This window comes from Mustela lutreola, chromosome 10 (genome assembly GCF_030435805.1).
Source record: "Mustela lutreola isolate mMusLut2 chromosome 10, mMusLut2.pri, whole genome shotgun sequence".
Classification (NCBI taxonomy): Eukaryota; Metazoa; Chordata; class Mammalia; order Carnivora; family Mustelidae; genus Mustela; species Mustela lutreola.
In genome coordinates, this window is record NC_081299.1 from 99800758 (window position 1) to 99820276 (window position 19519).

Below are 19519 nucleotides of genomic sequence, written 5' to 3' on the forward strand. Positions count from 1 at the left end.
AAGAAATGCAAACAAATAATTATTACATCAGGTATTTTATAAGGAAAAAGGAACCTCTGGTGATATGGGAAAAAGCAGGGAAGGCTTCCTAGACGTGGTGCTGAGTGAAGTCCTGGGGATGGAGTGAAGACAGGAGAAGCAGGAGAGGGCTGTTCCAGGCACAGAGGAAAACATAAATGAAGACACGGAGACGGGACTTGGGGTGCAAGAGAGCACCCTGGCCAGTCAGGAAGGACAGGCTAGCGACAACAGATTGCAGGCCACGTAGGAATGAGGGACAGAGAGGGAGCTAAATGGCCACATCGTGTGGGGAGTTCAAAGAACTAGAAGCGCTCTCTAATAAGGAGAAAGGGAGACTGACAAGAGCACCCTCCACACGTGAAAAGATATGACCCAAACTTATTCTGGGTTGTTCCAGGGGCAGATCTAGAACCTGGAGGGGAATTACAGGGAGGGGTTTTTCAATGAGCAGGGCTGCCCTGTGGTGGGTAGGAGGGAGTCCTGCAGAGCTCAGGTGCCTCCCCTGGTCTGTCAGGAAACAGAATGGGGGCCCCCACCCATACGCTCTGAGATGGGGGCCGAAGCGTAGTCCACTTTGAAGATGGGAAGGAATCCCCCCTGGGTGGAAATGGGTGGTAAGAAAGAAAGGGGAGCAGAGCAGGGAGACCAGAAAGTGCCTCCCAGGCAAGAATGCTGGGTATGGAGCCGGCACCAGCCTGAGATCCAGGGTGCAACCTGAAAACCCAGAAGGAGATCCAGGAACTGCCGGGGTCCCGGCCTCACCACCTCGTGCCCAGCACAGTCACCCTGTGGGGCCAGCCTAGTGAGGAAGATGCTGTCCCTGACAGCAGAGCAGAGGGCACTTTCCTGAGTTAGCCTCAGCACCAGGAGGCACTAGGACGAGCCCCCCCACCCCCCCGGCAGTCCCTCCATGCTAAAGCCACTGGCCTGGGACGGCTGTGCCCCAGATCCTTACCTGGCTGCTTCACGGTGACCTCTGTGCGCCCCGAGACCTCCTCGGCCAGCTTGTACCAGGCATAGTTGGGGCTCAGCAGCCACTCCTCCACGTGGCAGTAGTAGCTGCCGCTATCACTGACCTCGGCTCTCTGCACCGTGAGGCTGAACAGGCCCCCGGATACGTGCCTCTCGAACTGCAGCCTGGACCGCAGGCCCTCCTCCTCGGCGTAGGTGCCGTACTCGAAGGCCGAGCTGTGGGTGGTCTTCAGGATGAGCTTGCCGTCGGCATCCGAGGGCTTGTGCACGTACCACAGCACAGCGAAGTGGGAGTTCTGGCTGGTCTGAGACTTGACGGAGCAGCTCAGCTGGATGGGCCTGTTCTCCACCAGGGTGAGGGTTCGCTTCGACTTGCTCACCTGCAACTTTGTCACTGCGAGGGCAAAGGGGGGCAGTTCAGCGGAAGCGCCGGACACCTGGGCGCCCCCCGCTCGCCTGCGGTCCCCAGCCAGGCTATGCCCAGCACAGCTCCTGGAGGACTGAACGCGGACGGGCTTCCCCCGAAGCGCGGCTCAGCCTGCGGCAAGTGGCACGGAGCTGGCTTCACCCCAACATCCCTCCACCTTCTTCATATCACCCAGCCTCCAGGGGACTCTGAGAACACAGATCTGCCCAATCACTTCCTGCTTAGGAAGTTTAATGGCTCCCAACTGCTTATCGCTTATAAAGAAAAAGTAATTCCTTTTCATGGTACAAAGTCCCTCCAGGATCTGGCTCTTGCCCAACTGTTCTGGCTTACCTCCATGACTCACCCCTCCAGCCCCAACCCCACCACACGGCTCCCCCAGTCCCTCTGCACCTCGCTTTTATTTTTTTTTAAAGATTTTATTTATTTGATAGAGAGAGAGAGATCACAAGTAGGCAGAGAGACAGGCAGAGAGAGGGGGGGAAGCAGGCTCCCCCTGCTGAGCAGAGAGCCCAACATGGGGCTCCATCCCACGACCCTGAGATTATGACCTGAGCCGAAGGCAGAGGCTTAACCCATGAGCCACCCAGGTGCCCCAAGCACCTCCTCCCTTCCACCATCTCCCCTCTGGTTCGTCTCTCCACTCCCCCCCCCCCCACCGTTCCTACTTCCCACCGGGGGCCAGCAGCCCCAATTGGCGCTGGCATCAGAACTCTCTACATATCTTCTGGCTGTTTTTCCTTAGTCTCTCTTCCACCCTAATCTGTGAGCGCCCTGAGGGCAGAGATCAACCTTTTCCCTGACAGTCTGCAAATATTTCAAGTGTACTCCTCCTGATGCTGAGTGCCAGAGATGGCCTGAAGAACACCACCATTGTGCCTAGTGGACGGTCTTATCATTACACTCCCCAGAGGCTGGCACAGTGCCTGGGCTTCAGAAAGTACGTGCTCAGTGTCTGCTGGGATCTGTGGGGGAAAGCGTGCCCCGAGAAATGTGGTAGCAGGCAGTTGGAGGATTGCTGGGGGTGATCTTCCTGTGGGCAGAGAGGGGGAGGGGGCTGAGAAGAAAGTGGCGAGCAATGGGACAGAACGGAGCTAACTCCAGGGTCCTTCCCCTCGCTGCCCTGCTCCAAAACCAGAGGAAGGGCAGACTCCACAGTGCCACCCTACCTGCTAATTAAGGACTGGGCTCACCTTTATGGTGGCAAGAAGCCAAGGTCTAAGGAAATACATCTCAAGTAGGTAATCTGGGATCATACCCACTCCACCCTTATTACACCTGGCTCTGCTTACTCCCCTACCCACCATTATCCCCCTACTGAAAAGGTTTTTAAAAAGAGGAAAAAGCCACAGCTCCAAGTTCCTCCTTGGGAGTTAACAGTGAGAGCAGCTTTTCACACCCCAACTGAAATTTCTGAAAGCCCCAGACCATCATTTGGATACCTTGGTCACGCACAGATCAACATTCTGGATGGCAGAGATGATTCAGTAAGCTAAGGGACGGTGGGATCTAATACCCAATGCCATTACTGCAAAAGCAACTCCAATAACGAGTAACTCAGTGTGAATTAGGAGACACTACTCACGAAGGACTGCTAAATTCACATTCCCACAGACCTTCTCAAGCCATTAAGAGCAAACCAATATGAGTGGCACCTGGGCAGCTCAGTAGATCAAGAGTCTAACTCTTGATTTCGGCTCAGGTCATAATCTCAGGGTCATGAGATCAAATCAAGCCCAGTAAAGGGCTCCATGCTGGGCTTGGAGTCTGCTTAAGATTCTCTCTTTTCCTCTCCTGCTCCTCCCCCACCACCTCTTCCCCCCCCTCTTAAAAAAAAAAAAAAAAGAACACACCAATATGAGAGAGAAATCCTACGTCCCACGCCCCACCCTTCTTTTTGTCTTTTTTGTAAACAAGCCCCATCCCCAGCCTTCTCTCTTCTTCAAACACACAAAGTCCTCCGGGGCACACAGGAATCCAGGGCAGGGTTTACCAGTAAGCTTCCCAGCTCTGCAAACTAGATGCATTTAGCTTGCCAGTCGACTTTTCAGATCCGATTCCTACAATACTTGAAACAACCAGCTCCCTTTTCATTCCCTTCCAACCCAATTCACCACATGCAAATGATATCTATATCAGCACAAATGATACCACCTGAATTATCTGGTTCTTGTCCAAAAAACTGGGTTGTTCAGTGTAGAGTAGAAAGAGCTTTAAAATGTATTATTAATTGGGGCCAGATTATTTTTGCAACTGTTACTAAGGAAACCTCAATTGCTATAGTAACTGCATATGTTAAACTGAAATCCTATGACTAAGCCTCAATTCGGTCATGTGGTCTGAGAACAAGAATCCAAGGAAGGAAGATGTTTTAAAGCATTTCCATTTTTTCTTTCCTTGCCATGTCAAAATATTGTGAAGTGTTGAAAAGCTTGAAAGAGAGGCACTTTTGAATGTGGTGCCTGCCTGACAGGTGGGCAAGGGGTCAGCTCCTTCTCTGTGCTTGGAATCTCCTTCCCCATCTCAAGGGCAGGGAGGGCCTCGCCTGAAGCCCAGGAGAGCCTGCAGCCCCCATGCCTAATTAGGAAGATCTCAGGAGTCCTGTCTGGTACTGCCCTGGGCAGTAGGAAGCCTGCCAGCACCATCATCCTTCGTGGGGAGGGGGGGAAGCCCACTTTAGGATAGTAGAATTTTCTTAAAAAAAAAAAAAAGATTTTACTTATTTATTTATGAAAGAGAGAATGAGGGAGAGAGAGCATAAGAGAGGGAAGGTCAGAAGGAGAAGCACACTCCCTGCTGAGCAGGGAGCCGGATGTGGGGCTCCATCCCAGGACCCTGAGATCATGACCTGAGCCAAAGGCAGTCGCTTAACCAACTGAGCCACCCAGGCGCCCTAGGACTGGTGGAATTTTCATCGGTGTGATGACAATACCTCATAGGAATATGTGTAGCCTAAACGCAATGGTCTGTAGAAAGTTTAGCAAGAGTTTATTTACATTTTTACTACTTCCATTTCATTTTGGTCTCTAGGTTCAGTGCCACGTTCAAAGCACACCACGAGATCCAGAACTGTCAAACAAAGTGGCCAACTTTCTACTAGACGCGCAGCCACTGGCCTGGGCCCGGCGTTGCCTGAGAACTTGACAGAGATGCAGATTCCCAGACCCCCCCACCCCACCCCGCAACCGCCCTGCCATTGACTCAGAATCTGCCTCTAACAAGATCCCTGGGTGATTCACGTGAACCCTAGAGCCTGAGAATCCGCAGACAGAGCCCCATGAGTGAATGGATTTTGGGAGGGAGACAGCACACAGGTGATGGGAAAGCCAGGGGCAAAGGCTGGGTTAATCCCCAACTGGAGTCAGCAGGAGGTAGGGGCAGGAAGAGAGGCTGGGAGTGAGGCCCCACCTGCCAGCACAGGCTCAGGTGAGTGCTGCCTCCAGGGGGCGCCTCAGGCTCCCAGGGCCGTGCTGTGCCCAGTTTGAGCGAAGGGCCCTTTCTTTGTGCACCTGCAAAGTCTTTCATAGGCCTTTCATGGGGCGGGATCCTGGGTTTGGCATTCTCGGAGAGGTGGCTGTGTTACAGCAAGGACAGGTGGAAGGCCGGGAGAGGTGTCTGGGGGAACTCAGCCGGGGAGAGCAGCGGCTTCACTGGCCAACCCACCCATCCTGCAGACCCTGCTTTGTATGCCATCCCCCAAACCCCCGCCCCGAACTCCCTTCTTCCATCAGTAAAGGATTTCCTTACACCCTGCAAGAGCTCTTACAGGCTGTCTCACGCTGAGGTTTGTTTTTTAAAGGCCTTTTGTTTCCTACGAAATTAGAAGCATCTGAAGGCCAGGGACTGTGACCCAACCATTTGCTAAACAAATTAAGAAATGGGTGATTGAATAAATAGGTGACTGATCTTTTCTTGGAGGTATGGGGATCTAAAGGAGAGGCGTTTAATCCCGACTGCGACAGGAGGGACAGCCCATTTCACAAAGTGTGCGACATCTGAGCTCAGCCAGCCCTTGCAAAACAAGTGTGTAGGAGTTGTCCAGGCATAGGAAGGGAGAGAGAGGGCACCCAAGAGAGAGGGGCCAGGGGAGCAAAGGTGGGAACTGCTCGGCACACCACAGTCAGGGAGAGCAAGCGGTCAGTCCTGCAGGTGAGGTCAGAGAAGTAAGCCTCCACCGGTCTGCAAGGGGCCTGGGATGCGTACCAGACACTGACCACTGCAGCTCTCAGGGGGCCATCTGGGGCCTTGTGGGGCCCTCCGACATCAGCATCACCTGGGACTTGCTGAGACCATCGAACCAAAAAGCTGGGGGTGGGGGCCAGCGAGCTGCAGCCTCACCAGCCCTCCAGCCAAGTGGGAGGCACGGTGAGTCAGAGAAGACACAGGTGTGGCCGTGAGGTGGCTGCAGGTAACCCAGGAGACAGCAGTTTCTGTACGGGGGTGCACAGGGCCAGAGGGACCAATGAGGAGACTTGGGCAGTGAAGGAGCAGAGGAGAGAGGAGGAACACTGGGCTTTACTAAAGACAGGTGACAGCGATCAGAACAGTGAGGCATAGACAGGGCCAGTGGCCAGACAGCAGACATCTGTCAAGTTGAGGGAAGCAAGTCAGGTGAGGAGGGAAAGCTATGGGAGAGAAATGAGTGTGCGTGTGTGTGCGTGTGTGTGTGTCGCACCCTCCCTCAGAGAAGGAGGCAAAGACACATGCCAGTCAGGCAGCTACTATACCTACAGTCCCTCTATCCTAAGCCCCTGCTCTTCTCTCTCCCCATGGTCAGGCCCTACTTGACCCCTAGAATCTCTGGCTGGCCATACTCGGCCTGCAAGGGAGCTCTCCAGCCCCCACCCCGAACCAGGGGGACCTTCCTAAGCCACAAGCAGGGGCTTGTTGCTCCCAGCTTGGGGCCTGCTTGGGGCTCCTCAGGACCACAGTTTTCAGCAGATGTCAGCAAAATCTGCGGGCAGGTTTTTCTTTGTCACATTGATTGGAAGTGGGGGTGCTGAGTGGATGAGGGCCAGGGATAGATGCAAACCCAGGCCTGGGATGGCTCTGGGCCCCAAACCTCTGGCTCTGTCCTGCGTGACTTTCAAATGACATTCATGTGGGGGAAAACAATACCTTTTTTTTTTTTTAATTTTGCATGGTTTTAATATATGCCAAGTAAACGAAGGGAGGATCTTCCTTTGTTTTGTTCCACACTGCAGCAAGAGTTGCTCAGGATTTCCAGAAAGCATGTCGGGGAGAGCCGTGCTGCTGGGGCTGACGGGCCTGACAGTCGGTCGGTGTCTCTAGGGACAGAGCGTCGGCGTGTCTGCCCACCGTAACTGTCCCTGAGCCCCGAGTCACTGTGCTACGAACTCCTTTTCAAAAACATTCATCCTTTATCCCACAGTTAGGGCACTGTAACCATTTCTAAAGGTTATGTGAGTAGGCATGTTATACTATCTAGGAATTTCATTTTAAGAGTAGTAAAGGGACTATTCTGAACTGTTATAAAAAGGATATGATCTGAGCACCATCAGAACTCCTGATTGCTCAGATTAGAAAATGTTAACCAATTCATAGATTCCTTTCCGTGTGCTAAGCACTGTTGTGAGCACTTCATAAATACTGGCTATTTGCTCCCCACCAGATCTATGAAATACGTAACATTATCCCCAAATTTAGAGATACTGGCCAAGGTCACCCTGCTGGTAAGTGGCAGAGCCCAGATTCAAACGCAGGCTGCCTGGTCTGTCCTCGCTTTTAACCACCACATGTGATGACCCTCCACACTTTGGTGTCTAAAAGGGACTCCCTTGGCCCTCGCCCACACACCTGGGGCCAGAGCCCTCCGTGACCCCATGCTTCAGTCACGTCAAAACACGCATGCTGCTTCCTCCCTCCATGATGTCCTCTGTATACGCTGCTCCAAGCCTGAACTGTCCCATTGCCCACCCCCAAGCCGGCCCTGCCACCATCCCTGTGACTCTTCCCCAAGCTTCGACATCTTCCCAGGCTGCAGGACAGCCTGCCAGGCAGGAATGAGGACATGCCCCTGTCTGCAGCTGCAGTACTGAGCATGGAAACTGGCACAGAGTAGGTGCTCAAATGTGCTTGCAGAAGGCAGCGGGAGGGAGGAGCGAGGAGAAAGCAGCAAAAGTTTGGAAGTGGAAGCAGCTGATGAGGAGTCACCCAGACATGCCCTGTCTGTCTTACCTGTCTGCAGACAGAGCAATGACCCTTACGTGCGGCCTGCAAACAGGTGCACCTGGAGTCACCATGACAACGGGGCCTGAGGAGGTGGGGGAGGGCTGGGGAACTCCCCTAGGGCTCTGGCGCTCCTGCTCACTGTCTCTGAGCCCCCAGCAGGCGGAAGCCACACGCACCCGGCATGCCAGGAGAATGAACCTCAGCTTCTCCTAAAAGAAAGCAGGGGCCAATCCCACTTGGGATGAGGCAGGCTGTCACTTACCAGACTGTGACAAGGACAGCCACTGTTCACATGCCCTGGACCCATGCAAGTCAAAGAAAAAAGCGCTCAGCCCTCCCAATCTGCCAGGTCAGCAAGAAGAAACTGGAGAAAACGGATTTGGCAGCATCCACAGGGTATTAAATATTCATCCTGACTACCCATCAGTAAAATCCCAGCAGAATACACCCACTGACAAGTCGGCTTTCTACACCGGAGGCTCTCCTCTTGGAAGCTTGTTTATTGCTTTGTCAATTTGAATGTGCAATATTTAATAGCCAGACCGAGAGAGGGTCGTAAACACTTGGAAAATGAGTGCTGACATTTCCCTTATTGCTTCTGTATTTAGGAATATGTGAATGGAGGTGTTTTTTGGTGCTAAAGAAAATCAGAAGAAAGCAAAGCGATGCTTGGAAATTAAAAGAGAAAAGAATTGATTAAAAGCGAGGAATCGAATTTGTTGAACTGGCTTAAAGTCTTGCCTAAATGCCCCGTGGGGGGTCACACTGTGATCGATGGGAATCAGGCTAATCTAAATCAACAAAATGGGAGCGATGGTGTTCCTCGAAGATCTCCTTGGGGACGCACGGATGGAGCAGGAAGTAGGTAAAAAGAATGGTCAATGATAGATCCACGATCGATTGTGCCATCCAGCCAGAAATTTTAATGCATCAAATACCTGTGATGTGGTCAGGCCAGCAGGTGGCCCTGGCAAGGACCGATCTGGGGCACAGATCACACAGAGCCCCTTGGGAGCAGGTGACATGAACAGTGAAAGGCTGACACATGGACCAGCACGAGAGAGCCAACAGTCCCTGGTTTCTCTGTGATTCTGTTGGAATAAGAATATTTGATAAAATATTCTTAAAAGCGATTGGCAGCAGGTGTTGGGTGGAGGGACACTCGATGGAAAACACCAGAGCAGGGGTAAGAGGTCTGTTTTGAGGGGCAAGGACTGGAGGGAGAGCAACAAGAAGAGAAGCCCAGGCTGGTTCTGAGCTCTGGTATCCCCAAGTCTTAGGAGCCATCTTGTGGCAGAAGTTTGAAGAAATGGGTGTTAGAGGAGACGTCAGTTAAAATCCTTCACCATGGGGCGTCTTGGTGGCTCAGTGGGTTAAAGCCTCTGCCTTCGGCCCAGGTCACAATCCCAAGGTCCTGGGATCGAGCCCATTGTCGGGCTCTCTGCTCCGCGGGGAGCCTGCTTCCTCCTCTCTCTCTGCCTGCCTCTCTGCCTACTTGTGATTTCTGTCAAATAAATAAATAAAATCTTAAAAAAATAAAAATCCTTCACCATTAGCAGACTAGAACCTCTACGGGCACCTTGTGGCCCCAACTTGAAAAAAACAAATTGAAGTATTTACTAACGGGTGTCAGAAAATCACAGATGGTAAACCAGAGAGAGGTGAAGTCAAATAAAAGTACCTGGTACTGAAAAGGCTCCCTGAGAAGGAAAAAAAAAAAAAAATTGCCTAGAAAATATGCAATATAATCAAATTAAGAGCTTGGGTTGTGGAGCCAGACTGCCCGTCTGGATTTGCATCTTGCTTCTGCCTCTTATTATGGATCACTGGGTAATCTATTTAATGTCTCTGTTCATGTCCTCGTCTATAAAATGGGTGAAACCTGGTATTGTGAGAACCAAGGAAGCTACTGCATCTAAAGCATTCAGGCTGGTGAGGAACACACACAAGAAACACTCCCTAAAGATTAGCTGCTGTGTCATTGTCACTATTCTCACTGCTACAACCACCTGTGCTGTGAGACTCCCCGTCAGCCAGCTCCAAAGATAAACTTCTTTCTATTAATGAGGCTGTTAACTCAATGCATTAAGTACGATCTCTGACGATACGGCCTTAAAGAAAGTCAAAGTCCCCCTTTCATCATCCAACCCCACTGCTTTTTAACAAGGCACACACGGGTTCAAATCCCAACCTCCCCCGCCCCCACCACTTACTTGACTTGGGCAAGTCAGAACCTCTGCGAGCCTCAGTGACTTTGCTGATAAAGTGGGACAGCAAGAGCCTCCTCCCAGGGTATCGGGTGAAGACAACACGGATCACACACGCCAAGTGTCTGACACAGTCAGCCCTCTGGTATTTTCCACTCTACTTCCCCTGCCTGCCCCACCCCCCACCATGAAGGCTCAGTACCAACCCGAGTGTGTGGCAGGGAAAAGAAAAAACGACCATGGAGCTCTTTGGGAAAGGTGAAGAGCTAACTGCATCAATATTTAGTAGAGGAGGATGGTAACATGAAGAGGGATGGACTCTCCCTCGTGCATCAGCCACTCCCTGGGCGGTGGTGTGTGGCCCCAGCACCCACTGGGCTCTCTGCAGCCCCCAGAGCACCTGGCAGCGGAGGGGGCACAACATTGCTCACCTCAGAGCACAGGCCACGTGACCCACAGCCCCTCCCCACAGGCTTCTGCACCACTGCTGCCCCTTCTCGCTCCACAGACTAGTTCGGCACAAGCCACAGAGACCCGAAACAGGTCTCAGAGCAGACCCTCACCCCTAGCTCTCCAGCTACATTTTCCACCCAGGAGGAATGAGATGGTATGATGGAAAATGGAGAGACCTCTGGAAGCTGAGAAGACCGAGGCCCACCAGCCCCAGCAAGCTCGGTTTTCCACTTGACAAGCTGGTTCACTGCCATCGTGCCTCCTAAGTTACTGGGAGCCTGGGTTTCTCCGCAGAGAAACCACAACAGGGATACAAACATCTCCATCGTTTCAGTGTTGGATGAATTTTTCACATAGGTGCTAGTAAGGACAAAGTCTGGCTCCCAAGAGGAACTTAACACATTTCTACCCCTTATTCTTTTTAGAAACACCGTAAGTTCGTCAAAATCCAAATAACTTGAATCTTTGCTGAGCTAATTCCTGAGCCTTTCCTTACGTGCTCCAGCCTTCGATCCCAAACAGGGGCAGAAGCAAGCAAGTATTAGGAACTGATTCAAAAAGGCAATGTCAGGCAAGGTCCTGAGGTCAGCACCGAGGCTACCTTCTACAGCTGCAGAACCATGTGACGGGTGCTGTGGCTCACAACAGCGAGCTTGAGGGCCAGAGGAGACCACAAAATGCACAATTACAACTAGAATGTCCTGGTCAGTGAGACAGGCAAGTGTGTCCCTCAGCATTTCCACAACAAGAGGTCATACAAAATGGGGTCTCTGCTTAACCCTCCATTAACCCAAAAATCTACTTAAGCAGCACAGCATCTTCTTTGAGCTTCTTGCTGCCCAGGCTTAGGTTGTAACTGCACAAGGAACCCCTTCCCATCATTTATACAACTTGCTTGTTCCAAAATCTGGTGCAGAACAGGGCTTTCACGGGGTTAGAAGAGGCCAGGGCCAGTTCAGACAATACCACTATCACCATATGACGTGGCAGAGCAGACAAGTTGGTGAGTCGGTAGAAAAGTCTTCTTTGCAAGGTGTTCAAACCATCTTTGCAGAATGGGCGGGTCACAAAGTCAGAAAGTCGTCTTTGCAAGTCGTGTCTCATCCACACCACCCTTCACAGCAAGGGTGCCTGCCCTTTCCTATTCAGGGGCCCAGCGGCCATGGCAGGGAACCTGGGCCCACAGCCTGGGCTCCACCTTCCACCAGCTTCCAGCCAAGGAGGAGATGGGACACACACCGGGGACACCAGGAAAGCACAGATACCTACCTGCTCCTGTGCATTAGGAAAAGGGTCCAGGGAAGGAGCAACCACTCTCCTCTCCCACCCCGGGAAATGGCATGGGGAAAAAAACACAAGCATTCAAACCCTGGGTCCACCCTTTACCAGCTGCATGACCCTGGGCGAGTCACAGTCTTTCCTGGGCTTGTGAAAGGCTCATAAAACTAGCAACCCTAAGCACCTGCCACGAGGGAAATAACTCAGTAAGGGACTCTCCCGTCCCCTGTCGCGCTCAACATTCCTTAGCTGCCAACAAGGGACAATGGTCCCTCCTCCATGCTGCTGTTGCAAGAATTTAGGAGATGACATTAAGTAAAGAGAGTCTAAAAGGACAAGACAACTAAAAGCAGTTTGCAATTCCTGATTGGATCCTGGTTTGGAAGGAAGAAAAGAAGAAAAACTATAAAGGACATCATAGGGACAACAGGAGAAATGCTGGTAGCATTCCGCAGCGGTGGTGAATTCCTGGGCCCAACAGCAGTGTCCTGGTTGGATAGGAGAGAGTCCCTGTTCTTAGGAGGCACACACTGGAGGACCTAAAGGCAGGAGACCCGACCCCTGCCAGTGACCCTCAAATGGTTCAGAAACAACAGCCCAAACCAAGCACAGGTAAGAGGTCAGCCATGGACAAGCCAGACCAGCAAACAGTCCTCTTACAGCCGCCTCCAAATCTGAAATTTCTGCAGCTATAAAGCAGGACCACTGAGGGCTCGAAGTGCGTCCCCTCTCTGTCCCCACGTACTGGCACCATGGCAAACCCCCAGCCCCCATGCCACTGACCTGGCTGCAGCACCCTGATCTCCAGGAGGTTGGAGGTCCGCTCGGCCAGCCGTGTCCAGGTGTTGTTGTAATTCCTCCGCCACAGCTCTGCCACACACTGGTACTTGCCCGCCTCTGTGTCGCTGGCCCGGCTGATGCTGAGACGCACGTTGTTGCTCGACTCGGCCTTCTCGATGGCCGTTCGGGTTCGGAAGCTGGAGGACCTGTCCCCCCACTGGACTCCTCCATCCCGGGTGAAGGTCACCAGGTCATGGAACTCGAGGGTGCCTACCGGCTGGAACCGCCACGTCACTGACACGGGGACCCGGGCCGGGTAGTGGGGTTTGATGATGCACTGCAGGTCGAAGGAATCACTGTAGGTCACGCCCGGCGTGCGGGAGATAGCTGTGACAGCAAAGCCCATTTCTGCAGAGAGAGCAGAGACTCCAGCTGTGGGAGGGAGAGGGGACACCTGGCTTTCTCAGGGCAGTGTGCCGCAGTGATGGGACTGCTGGCAAAGCGAACGGAGCACCACCAAGGCTCTGGGTCTCTCCTGATGCCCGGACCACGGCTACTTTGGCTCTCACCTGGAAGCACAAGCCCAGAAGGTCACAAGACCCTGCAGACAGAGGCCAGAGGCGACTCTCCTTGAGCAGCACTGAGCAAGTCCCTCTAAGTGAAACCTTCATTTCCATCTGCCTCCCATCAGTCCCCTCACAGGAACTGAAGTTTGTAGGCAGAGCTCATCCTAGAAAGCTTGGGATCCCCGGCTGAAACAGGAGAAAAGGGGTGCCTGGGTGGCTCAGTCATTTAAGCATCTGCCTGCATCAGGCTCCCCGCTCAGTAGGAAGTCTGCTGCTCCCTCTCCCTCTGCCTGCAGGTCCCCCTGCTTGTGCTCTCTTTCTCTCTCTAAAAAAAAAAATCTTAAAAAACAAAACAAAACAAAAAAAACACCAGGAGAAAAAAGCCCCCAAGCCAACTTCATTCATTGCCTGCAATGTGGACACAGCGTCCAGTCCCAACACCTCCCCTGTCTGGTCTGCAGCACATCGGGGCTGGAGAACGGGAAGGCAGGTGGCAGGACACGTCCCACGTTCCTGGGCCAGGCAGTGGAGGTTCACTCACCCGCCCTTCTTTCACTCTCCTTGTGAAATTCAAAGGAGACAGGCACTGAGGGAGCCACAGCACGTGGCCAGACCTCCAGCAGGGGGGACTTGGGGTGAGGTGGGCTTCTGCCATCACAGTAGGCTGTGAGGCTCCTAATACTCCTCATGGACGGCCAGCTGACTAGTCCCTGACCCCAGCTCCTCAGTGGGGGTTATCTGACTTCCCTCACCTTGAAACACTACTTAGCATTAATACATTGGTTGTGATCATAAAACCAGGGCCAGCCAGCATTTACGGAGCGCCATGCCCCAGGCATGCTGCCAATGGCTGTGCTTCCACCACACTTCACTGAATCCTCCAAATGACCTCATAGGACAAGAAGACACACCATCCATTCCTTACGGGTGAGGAAGGGGCATGGAGAAGTGAAATGATTTCCCACGGTCAAGCTGCTAGCCAGGGGCAGGCAGGTGGTGTTATCCATGGGAAGGGGTTAAAGGCACAGACCCCTGAGCCAGATGCCTGACGGTAACACTTTCTAGCTATGTGACAGCAGCAAGTTACTTCACTTCTCTCCACCTCTATTTCCCAACCCGTAAAATGGGTCCTTGTGAGGATGAAATGAATTAATATTTTGCAACATACTTGGCATGGAATAGTACCTGGCCCACGCCCTATTCTGTCATATATGTCATTTGCTGAAGAAACAAAATGCACATAAAGGAAAGTACTTCAGATTCTGTGGGTAAAATACCAGGCACAGAGTGAGTTTTTCAGATTTGTGTGGGGCGGCTAAGACAGCAAATAGGTTGGCATAATTTGCTGAAAACTCTGGATTTTCAGTTTGGATTTCATAAGCTATCTTTATGTATCCTTTAAAAAAAAAGTTAAGACCCAGAGACCCAGCCTTAAACCTTAAGTGGTTGTGGTGGTCACTTGGGTCTCTGTGTGCAGTATATGTTGCCCCAAGGGTGGGGGGAACATAGGACCTCAGGGAGAGGCCATGCACAGGGGTTCCTGGCCTCAACACCCTAAGGGGAGAGAGCTTCTCCAGGCAAGGGACTCTGTCCAGGCTTGACAGAGCACACACCAGGATCACGGAGCACGGGGCAGCCGGCTTACTCTAACTGAATGGTCACGATGGGCCAGGGCAGCTGGAGGGTGTTCCCACCTGTCATCTTCCTGGGGCGCCTGCTGAGAGCCAGCCGTACCTAACTGCACCAATATGAAAACTCATGTAGGTCACCATCTAGACTGACAGGCAACTTGACCCCACAGTGCCCTCTACTCTCCCTGCCCTAACCACCTTGGGCCGCCCTAACTATGGCTCTGGCCAGAGGCACCTCAGAGGTAGAGAACAGGGAAGTAGAACCAAGCCCTGCGATCCCAGGTCAGAGCCCCTGGTAACCCTGACTGTGAGAACCACAGACATAAGGTGAGAAGGAAAATTCTCAGGGGATTAGTGGATTCTGTGAGGTGACCTCTGGAGAAGTGCTCCGGACAAATGTTAATCACTCCTTGGATGTCTCTAACCTCATGATGTGGGGGAAAATGACCGTGACTGGAAAGTTAGACGTTTCCTCACAGGTGGCATCCCCAAAGGTCCACACTGGTGTTGACTGAGCCGGGGTGGGAGGGTGGCAAACTCAACCGGTGGACGAAGTTTCCACAGACAGAAATCTGAGCAATATGATGACTGCAAGAAGCAGGCCAGTCTTGGGGATTAAGCTTTTAGGGAAAAAAAGTGTATTTGTAATCTTGGATGGGTAGTATATTTGTAATCTTCCATTGAGGGAAAACCAGCCGGGGCTACCATCGTAATGGGTGTGTGAATAAAGGCGCCACCAGCCCTACCTATGAGGAGAGTGGACAATGTAGTCCCAGGGAGTGGGACACAAAGCCACTGAGGACAGCTGATGTCACAGTTGTCCTCATAAACAGAAAGACCTAACAAGACAACAAGTAGCCGACTGGCCTTTTACAATTTAATATGCTGATCCTATTAGGCAGATAAACATTGATAGAAGTCTCTTTCACGGCCCCATGAGAAGCAAATCTAATTCTCGGGTTTTAGCAAATCTCAAGGTATCTTTTAATTTCATGCTAATGAGGAAGTGGCTTTCCTAAGAAGGTGCCTTATAGAAGGAAACATGAAAGCACAGGCTTTGAAAGAAAAATGGAGAGACTTAGCTTCCCTGGTCTGGACGATGGGCCTGTCCTTTAAAAGCTGTGGCCCTGGGCATGTGAGGTAACCCTTCTCACTCAGTTTCCTTGTAAAATTGGGTTTAGCCCTTGGCTAGGTGAAAATTCAAAGGGACAATTGAGCTTAAGTGCTTAGACTCAGTCAGGAACATAGTAAATGCTTTTAAAAAAAGGGCGAAAGAGGTACTTTCTACCCTTGTCTGTGTTGCTCTGGCCTTTTGAGAAGGGCTGAGCCCCTGGGCTGCAGGGCAGGAGAGCCTGGGGGTAGGCGAGAGAGGCTCTGCTCTGGGGGGTGGCCGGTTTTGGCAGTGGCCACGTTCCTCCACCTGGGGCCACCACTCCTGCTGGGTGGCCTCAATCCCCTGGCCAGAGTTCTTCCAACTTCACTCCTTCCATGCGGACCCTGGAAGGGTGCGTGCCCCCAGCTGCCACCAGTCCCCAAGGCCCTCAACCCTACCCACACGTTGGTAACAGGCCCTTCAATCAAACCCTTCAGAAGGTGCCACTGTTTCCTGCCAGAACTTTGATGGAAGTCAGGGTGAGGTTTCTGACAGGGGAGCAGTCTCCCCACTGCCCCACAGAAAGACCACCAGATGCTGCCTTACCAAGAGCCGTGATGGAGACGGGGGTGCTGGCCCGGCGTTCCCCGACGATCTGCCACTCGCCGTCCACAGCCCGCACCCACTCGGTCACGTGGCACTCGTACTGGCCCTCGTCCTCCTTCCTGCTGTTGAAGATGCCCAGGCTGAACGAGCTGGGCTGCACCTGCTCCATCTGGACGCCCCCGAAGCTGCTGCGCTCCCAGTAGGATGCGCCCGGTTGCACAGTGCCGTCCCGGTCTAGCCACATGATGTTGCTGCGGCGGTTCTGCCGGTCCACGAGCTGCCAGATGACGGAGAAGCGGCCCTGCGGCCGGCCCGCCGTGCGGACGCTGCAGGAGAAGTGCAGGTTCTCCCCCTCCAGGATGACACTGGCGTTGCTGGCCACCTCCACAGAGATGCTGCTCTCTGGAAAGAGGGAGAGAGGGCCACGCTGTGGCTTTCAGGCCGCTCCCGCCCCCTCCCCATAGCGGGCAAAGGAGGACGGGGCAGAAGTCCTGCTATGCAGGGGCCGGTCACCTGGAGGGTGAAAGCCCCCCGACACTTGCTGCCACTGTGAGCCCCGGCTGCTTCTGGGCACTGCCCCCCCGGATATTAAGATCCATAAACTCAGAGGCCCTTAGCTGGGTGCCAGGGTAATGTGTGGGATAAAGAGGGTCTGAGACCAGAGACTGAATTAGATCCTAAGAAACACAGAGCAATGACCTTGCGCTTGGGGCAAAAAGGCATTTATCAGGGAATCTGCTCAGCTGGGGTTCAAGGATTTTTCCACTTGGGAGTTTGCGTAAGCTGAGTGACTCCGGAATTCTACTTCACCTCCATCTTCCTGCCGTTTGGTGATACGGCAGGCAAATGAATGCTGGACATCTGCAACATGTCACTAGAGCCCTACAGGGCAATATTAGCAAGCAGCACAAAAATGATGGGACATACTTGGAAGATAAACATGAGCTTGCTTGGGTGTGGGTTAAAATGGCACAGGCGTCTTGTTTCACGGAGGGGTGGAGAGTACGCTCTCATACTTCTCATTAATGGACAGACCGAGGCCACCAGCTCTCCAACCTGCCACCCATGTTCAGCCCTGGTTCCACGGCTGCAGCCTCAAAACCTCCTGCCAATCAAAGTTCAGGCAAAGGATCCACTTCCCTTCGCTCCTTCTCTACTCACTTAGTTTGCTGACGTCACTCAGTCAAATTATTTCCACTCTACGTGCTTTGTCTCTAAGATAGGGACAGTGACATTTCTAGTATGCATTTTTTTAAAGATTAAAAAGGAAGTAAGACTATGCATTTAAGTCACCCAACACACTGGAGGATTCCAAAAGGTGGTCACAGTGATCATGATTATTCCTAATAACTTTTGTTGTTATAAATATCCTGGATGTTCAAATCTGTCTTCATTATGTATACATTCTTTTATCTATACTGAGTTTTAAATACAAACACCATAATGAATTCGGCTTCAGTTTTCCAGGTACCACCCACATGAAACACAGTGATTTAAAATCAACCAATGAAATCAAATTCCAGATTAAGCGGCACACCCAATCATGGAGGAGGGACACACAGACACCCATCACCATGTAGTGAATCCATCTCGTCCCATATTTCTCCCACAGGCAGAAACAGACAAAGATGAGCACCGAGCCCCAGCAGCTAGTTCGTGCTATGGGGAGGGTGCCTGCTTTCCATTCTGGACTGGCTTGTTCCCTGTGAAAAATCGATCTGGGCTGGGTGGAAAAGAGGAATTTTCCCAGGAGCCATATGAAGATGATTTACAGAGATGGGGAGGCTCCCGGTTAGCCATCATCTACGGCACTAAGAAGCCCTAAAAACATGGATTTGGAGGCAAGCAGATGGGGCCTCTAGGCCTGGGTTCACTGCTTCCTAACTCTGTAACCTTGGGACTCTTCTTCAACCTCCCCACGCTTCCATTTCTCTTGTGCAAAATGGAGGCACTAAGAGTTCCTGATTCTCGGGGTCACAACACTGTGCACTGTCATCCTCATTAATGATAATTCCTCTTGAAGTAAAAGACCCATCCCTAGCAAGATCGTTCCACGCGGGGAATTGAAAGGACAACTCCGCATGAAGCGATAAAAGTCCCTTCGCTTGCCGCCAGCAGAACAATGTGCAGGGCATCCCTGCCATTCCCTTTGGCCACCCCAGCAGACTCTTCCAGAAGCCCTGGCTGGGTTCCGATGGGGACTGCCTGGAAGAACCGCACCGTGATATGTGGCCCTCGGAGAAGAAAAACCAGGCTGGCGGGCTGGGTCCTAGGCAGATAAGAACCCAGGGGCTGCACTGCCTGTTAAGACTAGTTCCGAGCGTTCCTGAGCCTGAGAAAAAGGCAACCGACAGTGTAGAACTCTCTGGATTAAGCGAGAACTAGCACAGACTAATGAGAATCTGACGGCACAGGCGCTGGTGAAATGTCCCATCAGGAGGGGGGTGAGACAGCACAGGCTAAGCACGGAGCAGTGGGTCTGGAGCTGGAAGCAAATATTCCTGACACCACGCACACTCAGCCGCTCATAGGACTGGCCCTGCCACGTCTCTACACGGTGCTCTGGCTTCTTCCTTCCTAGGATGGATAGGATTGTGGCCTCTGCAGGGATTTCAGAGGTGGAAGAGCAGGAAGAAGTGATCTATGCAGAAGCACTTGGACTCTTGGAAGGAAAAGCGCCATTAAAATCCAAGGTATTATCACCATTCCCGATGTGATCGCTGTACTTCGGTAGACTTACCCAAGTGGCCTTGGGGCAGGATCTGGTGGTGCTGAGGGACTTTAACTACCCAGTTATCTGCTGGAAAAGCAATATAGCAGGGCCACAGATCATCAAACAAGTTCTTGGAAGGGGTCGGGGGAAATCTCTTAGTACAAAAGACACAGGAAACAGCGTGGCTGCCCTTCCCTGGATCCTTACAGCACAACGAGGAATTAGTTGCAGATTTAAAGGTAGAGAGTCCGTGGTTAAGGCAAGCACAAACCGACAGAAAACAGTCAGGAGAGTGGGCATTCGATTCCACCGTCTCGACTCTACAAATACTCAGCAAGCACGTTCCCTACGCAAAGCACCATGCTAGGCATTGCAAGGAATAAAATAAGAGTCTAAGAAACAAAATAATTTTGAGATTATTAGATGTGTGAGAGAGATTTTAAAAAATAAAGAAATAAGGACGAAAGAAAGGAACCCCATGGGGGAGAAAAGAGAGAAGTGGCGAGACCCTCTGTTTGCTTTACCCTTCTTGCTTGGGGGGGGCTATATTAAAAATGGAAAAGGGAAACTCAAAGCATAG

General features: G+C 52.1%; 1 protein-coding gene across 2 annotated transcripts in view; it reads right to left on the bottom strand.

Moving 5' to 3' along the window:
- Positions 1 to 19519, bottom strand: part of IGSF3 (immunoglobulin superfamily member 3) — a 94332-nt gene that overhangs the window by 11688 nt on the left and 63125 nt on the right. The window contains exons 6-9 of one of the 2 annotated variants that reach the window (XM_059135564.1): positions 18967 to 19026; positions 16227 to 16628; positions 12334 to 12738; positions 977 to 1387 (exon numbers count right to left, since the gene is read on the bottom strand). In XM_059135564.1, coding sequence (XP_058991547.1) covers positions 977 to 1387; positions 12334 to 12738; positions 16227 to 16628; positions 18967 to 19026 — 1278 coding nt within the window. The remainder of the gene's footprint in view (positions 1 to 976; positions 1388 to 12333; positions 12739 to 16226; positions 16629 to 18966; positions 19027 to 19519) is intronic. The other variant, XM_059135565.1, reaches the window with a different exon arrangement.